Below are 6717 nucleotides of genomic sequence, written 5' to 3' on the forward strand. Positions count from 1 at the left end.
CCTGTTCTCCAAATGAGAGAAACTGACTCAGCCCAAGGGGCTCTACTATTTCTAACAGTGCAAGCATATTTAATTCCATTGGAGGTGTTAACATGAGATGAAGAAATAGATTTGGCACCAGTGACTGTTAGTGGTTTGACAGTACAGAATGCAGACTGTACTAAGAAGGAGAGGTACATGTGCTTTCCTCTTCAAGATCTAGTCCTGCCCTAAAACTGAAGCAGGTATTTGTACCTGCTATGTTAGTAATTGTGTGCAGGCCCCCACCTCAATCTGTACCTCTAGTCTGAGTTCATCATTTGAGCAGTGTTTTTGGTAGAGCTCTGATACTGGTTTTGTGGTTCTTCCACTGCACTGGTAATACTTTCTCGGGTTGACCTGCAGACCTTTCTCATTTCACACTGTGCAATCTTGATTCACAATAAAGCTCCAGGAATTGTGTGTAGTTTGACCCTTGTTGGCTGCTGTAAACTACCTAGGTGATCAGCTGCAGTTCTTCTAGGGTTTTCAACCTATCTCATGGCTCTACCTGGTCTCCCCTGCTTGCCTTTCTTCTCACTTCATATCTGCTGCTCCTAGCAGCAGCTTTGCCTTCTGCACTGTTCTAACCAGCATGTGATTTCATACCATGCATACAGTCAAAGGGCTTTCACTGAAATCTTTTGTCTGTTTACTGTGACTGTATATCTGGAGTCAGTATACTGTGCCTGATGTCTTACACTGGTATTCAGATTGGCATAAGACATAAATAGGAGAGGTGCATTCATGCTGGTGCATTTAGCTTTGTTGGTGTGTTAATCCTACATCAAGCTGTATGATTTTGGGACTGACCCGGCTGCTTCCTGAGCTTTACCCTACATACTGTTCAGTTCCATATTTGTGGTTTGAGTTGTTCCAAACCCCATTCCTATTGGCTTTTTGCTTTTCAAAAGGATCAGAGATGCAAGCATACTCACCTTTGCTGTTTTTCTTACAAACTTCTTGCTCCCTTTTGGTCTGCCTTTTTCTTGCTACTTATTCCCTTATACCTACAATTTCATGCCTAGTTCTTCTACTTGAGAATCTCCTTCCTCTACTTGACTTGTGTCTGTCCATTTCTTCTGCTGCCTGCCCAGAGCCCCATGATAGCTGTGTATGCAACGGAACAAAATAATAAAGCAATGTTAAATTGGCTCTTTCACATGGAACAAAGTGCTGGTTTTGCTGAAGCAGATTTCTTAGAAGTATGGGTTTCAACTCTGTGTCCATTTAGCTATTTTACGCAACTGCCTGATGTTTCATTATTCAGTTACCTTCCATTTGGGAAGAAGCAATCTTTCTGCTATATGACTTCAGGAAGCCATGTGGTTCACTGATGTGAGCAGAATACCCCAGCACTCTCAGTGCAAGCATACATGCCTCTAACCACACAATTGCATGTGCACACGTGGGCACTCCAGTTCAGAGTTTTGTGGTGGCATATTGCCAGGAGAGAGGTATCCTTGTGGGATCAGCAGAAGAGGTGACTGAAATGCTAGGTTCCTCCTAAAAATAATTAGAGTGGGAAGAGGAAGGGAGAGAAGAGATTTTCATCAAAAGTTGTTTGTAAAAATCTTCTAGAGTTCTTTCTTTCCTGCTGAATGAAACCAATCTTCTATTCCTACAGAAGTGATTTTAAAAATGAACTCCCACCTCCATTTTGTTGGTGAAAAGAACTACTTCTCATTAAAATTTTTTAAATGTAGAATCAGAACTTTATTTGAATTATTTATGAATTACCACTTTGAATTCTTGCATCTTTCCATTTCATACAGTTTTCATTCTGTATTGAATTTCAAAGCAGAAAACTTTATAATTTCACCAAGCTAACATCCGAGACTGGAAGGTTATATAGTAGTGCAGGTCTCTTTCAGCAGACCTGAGTTAACCCTGTGTGCAGTTTGGGATGGAGACAAGTAGGGTTGTACGTTTGCCTCCAGAAATAAAGCAAGGTAACAAGGGCAGAAAGCTAAGTAGAAACATGCAGACTGTAGAAAACCAGACTTATTCTATGTACCTTCATCATAGTGATTTGAAGACTTCATGTGATTTACAAGAACCAATGCTATTTGTGAATGTCCATTTTTGCATGTGCAAGAAATAATACTGGACTCTTATTCTGATGAAGCTTCATAGAGATACGATCACTGAGTCTTTAAGAGTGCAATAACACACAGACACACACACACACACACACACACACACACACACACACAAAAACAAGAAGCGTCTTGCTTCTAAACATTAAGAAAATTCTTTGCACTGAAACACTGCTTGATTTAAAATCAGAACTTCTACTGAAGTTTCCTGCAGACCAGTTTTCCAAATCATTAGAAATTCTTTTGATCTCTATTGTTTTGGTGTTTTTTTTTTTTTCTGCACCATCTCTAAGCCTTAAGAATTGCACCTTAGGAAAGGATTTTTTAAAATCAAAACTGATCCATTCCCAAGAAATCTTTCAATAAACTAGAATAAACTGCAAAGCTATTAAGTATGAAAATTCCCAACACGACTTAATTGTGGGTTAAAAATTTCTCTGTTTTAAGAGCCAACTTTTTTTGCACAGGAGGAAGAAAAGGATAGTGAACCTCTTAGGAGGCCAAGGGAGGTATTTTAGCTATTCCAGAATGTTAAAATAAATCTTTATTTTATGGCAAATGAAATCATAGTCTTGTATATTTTGACTGGCATCTTTTATAATATAGGAATGGAAAGTACCAGTGGAAGGAGTTTTGTGTTACTTAGTTTTCTATTCTGTGCTGATTTGTCGTACCAAAAATAGATTAATACCTAGAGTATTATATCCTTTCCTCACTCACTGATTCCTGGAACCTGCTTGTGAGGTTTTGTTATTGTTTTTTTTTTATAAGTGTAGTTTTTACTTTCAAAATTATTTCCCTTTTTGTTGTATTCTATACAGCTATTTGTTATATGCTACTGTATTTATGTAAGTTACTTTCCCCTCTGCTTCAACCCCATGCCCTTGTAGCATCTCTGTTGCTGACAAGGTTTTGCAATCAAGTCTTCTGCAACATTTGCAAGACCCTTATGTTCTATGGTGATGCAGGCCCAGGTAGATGGGAAAGGTGGAAAGGAGATCAGACTTTCCCACTTCTTTTTCCAGAAAGACATACAATCTTAATTTTTTGGTGATTTTGTGGTTGCATCCTTATAGACTTGCAAATTAAAATGGTGATCCTTTTGGTGCAAAATGTATGTCTTTCTGCATCATTAAGTCTTGCTCCTGCTGTCCCTCTTGCTTGTGTAACCCAGTCTTGACTTGATTATGCTTACTTCCATAATAGGTTACATTCAAGTGCTCTGTGGCAGTTGTGCAAGGACACACAGCTTTAGAAGGAGTACTGCTCTTTGGCAGAGAGCACTTCTACATCTGCGAATGCTTTGTATTGTCCCCTCTAGAAGAGGTCTGCTGTACGCAGCACTGCTTGTCCAGGTGAGTCTTTCTTTCCTTCCAGAGATCTGCTTGGTTAACTTCAATGTTAGCACATTCAGCCCTTGATGTTGCACAGACTTTTGGAGATTTCAGGATGAAATTAGACCAGCAAAAAGATTGCCATCTTTTCTATATTTGTAGAATTGTTTAATCTAATTCACTGTAGGTGCTTGGAGGTGCTTCAAGGACTCCCAGTTCCAATAGATGGAGATGTGAGCAGTCTAACATGTCCCTGTTTTTTCATTCTTTTCAAGTGCTGTTAATGTTCCTTTCTGGCTGGCTCCCATCTTTTATTCATATGAAACAGTCATTACAAGAGTCTTTTCCTTTATCTCATAAGTTTGTTTGTTTCTCCAAGACAGAGATAATAGTAATTAATATTTGGCACACTATCATCTTTCACTCATGATTTATTGATACTGATCGATATTGAAAATGAGTCTGTTACACTTAGCTCTTTGCTCTTACTATGTGTTCATGTGCAAGGCCCAGTGGGACAGTGAACAACTCAGTGTTTTTACTCATTGAAAGTCTGTCTGCTGTGCATCTGATTCTTACTAAATCCGATACAAGTCGATCTGATCAAATGACTTACAGATCGATTGGACAGAGTCTGATTAAATAATTTGAGTTGCTTTTCTAAGGGTTTTTCTGTAGGTTAGATTGTGGGTATCAATTGAAGTACATGTACACACCTCTAGTAATAATGAATAGTTTTTAGTTGAATGAATTAGTTCCAATTAATAGAGGTTAATAAAAGTAGCATGTCCATATGATGTTTGCCTTTGACCCTGGCATTCATCCCACCCAATTCTTTCACTCAGACTTCAACAGATGCATAATACTGCTGTCTATGTACTTGCATGCTCTAAAATCATCAATCCAAATCTACCTTCAACCTCCACAGGCATTTGTATTAAAAAAAAAAAAAAAACAACAAAACTTTCAAATTTTAAATTATTTTTATTATTACTTTGAGAGCTAGTTTAAAAAAAAAATACTGCCTTTGTAGTTCAGCCTTGTTTTCAATTCCTCTGTATTCCAGTTGTCTTACAAACAGGACTTACCATGTTCGTGAAGGTTTTCCAGGTTTCTTTTGTTTAAAATTCATTTTTTTCTTTTGTTTTTCCTTTTCCAGCATCAGTGATCCGTTCATTTTCAACTTATGTCATAAAGAGCATGTTGTGGGAGATCAGAGGTGTTCCCGTTACTCATATCATGATATAAAAGAGATCCGTCTAATGCGCTTTCTCCTGCAGGTAGGAACTAACATGCTTGGTCATTTGAGTGAAAGCTGCTGCAGCAGTAATATTATGTGACTGAAAACTACTTGTATAATTTTCACTAAAACTGTTGAGGTTTTTCTGAGCAAAAAACACCCCTCAATGTAGTGATCGGCCCATTAGCTGTTAGGCTGACAGTATTCTTTACAGTCCATCTCAGTGTTTTTGAAAAGAAGCTTTGAAATCTTTGTTTTGACTGAAGTTTCCTGTAAGCGTCTAATTTTTCAGTGATATTCAGTTCATAGTTCATGATGTATGTAAGATGACCAGTTTCAGCAGATGAAACCTACTTCAGGACATAGGGTATGGGGTACTTAAGTGGTTAGGTCACTATCCAAACATGTACGGAATTGTTAAGTCTTGCTATGAGTAACTGTATGAAGCACATTTTCTTACATCACCTGATGAACAATCAGAGCAACAGAATGGTCACCTCTTCCTCCATTTCTCCTCCAAAGTAGAATCTTACTTTCTTCACATATATTTGTATGTATACGTGGATTATTTTTTTTTTTGAACATGAGAAATGGAAGTGTTTTATGTTACACAAACTGAAAAATAGAGACAAGTGAAAGTAGTCATTGATTGGACCTTAAGTGAAAATGTGCTTCAGATCAACTGCTTCAACAGATCAACAGCTATTGTCATAGCTGCTTTCATATGCCCTTTCTGCTTTGTACTTCATTTGTGAATCATGTGTGGGCTGTTGTCATTCTGTTGTTTTCTTAGATTCGTATTACATCTTCTGTCTTTGGATTGAAACTCATGTCTGATTTCCCAGACATGATGCATCACTTGTAATTTTACCTGGCTTCAGGGAGGGTTAAGAACGGACTGATCACTGGGTAAATTACAGGAGTGTATGCAAATGACCAACTTAACCTGTGTGGAGATATTGTGGAAAAAGGCTGAAGATATCAACTTTTCTAATGTAAAGATTCAGTGAGAAACATCATAAACTCCCTTTTCCTCTTCCACTTCTAGTACAAAATTGTTGCTTACTACTCATTTAGAAAGTTGCATGGTTTCTGTTTGGAAGAAACTTTTACTTAGGATCCCCCCTTCATATTGTTATTTTTGTTACCTATTTAGAAGTTAATACTATTTGTGTTATGCTAATCACACCAAGATTTCAATATAAAAATGCTTTAGAAGTAGAAGATGTTGGGTAATGGGACCAGTATCTGGGCTTGGTTTTGCTTCACAGAAGCATTCATAATCCTAGTCACAGTGAGGTTGGTTGAGAACTGGCTGACTGGCAGAGCACAGAGGGTCATTGTTGGTTGTGCTGAGTCTGGCTGGAGACCTGTAACCAGTGGCATCCCCCAGGAGTCTCTGCTGGGTCCAGTCTTGTTCAACATCTTCATCAATGATTTTGATGAGGGGATAGTGGCCACCCTCAGCAAGTTTGCTGATGGTACGAAGTTGGGAGGATTGGCTGACACGCCTGAAGGCTGTGCTGCTATTCAGCGAGACCTGGACAGGCTGGAGAGCTGGGCAGTAAGAAACCGGATGAGGTTCAACAAAAGCAAGTGTAGGGTCTTACACCTAGGGAGGAATAATTGCATGCACCAGTACAGGCTGGGGGATGAGCTGCTGGAGAGGAGCTCGCAGAGAGGGACCTGGGCGTCCTGGTGGACGACAGGTTGTCCATGAGCCAACAGTGTGCCCTCGTGGCCAAAAAGGCCAATGGCATTCTGGGGTGCATTAAGAAGAGCGTGTCCAGCAGGTCGATGGAGGTGATCCTCCCCCTCTACTCTGCCCTGGTAAGGCCTCATCTGGAGTACTGTGTCCAGTTCTGGGCTCCCCAGTACAAAAAAGACAGGGATCTCTTGGAAAGAGTCCAGCGGAGGGCCACAAAGATGGTGAAGGGCCTGGAGCATCTCCCCTATGAAGAAAGGCTAAGTGAACTGGGTCTGTTTAGCCTTGAGAAAAGACGACTGAGAGGGGACCTTGATCCAG

At 39.5% G+C, this 6717-nt stretch overlaps 1 protein-coding gene across 1 annotated transcript in view; it reads left to right on the plus strand.

Moving 5' to 3' along the window:
- The window catches only part of WDFY4 (WDFY family member 4), a 125887-nt gene that overhangs the window by 78346 nt on the left and 40824 nt on the right, over positions 1-6717 (plus strand). Inside the window, 2 exon segments of the mRNA XM_031554435.1 lie at positions 3324-3472; positions 4611-4731. Of these exon segments, the coding sequence (XP_031410295.1) occupies positions 3324-3472; positions 4611-4731 (270 nt within the window).

The sequence above is a fragment of the Meleagris gallopavo genome, chromosome 8 (assembly GCF_000146605.3).
Source record: "Meleagris gallopavo isolate NT-WF06-2002-E0010 breed Aviagen turkey brand Nicholas breeding stock chromosome 8, Turkey_5.1, whole genome shotgun sequence".
Lineage (NCBI taxonomy): Eukaryota > Metazoa > Chordata > Aves > Galliformes > Phasianidae > Meleagris > Meleagris gallopavo.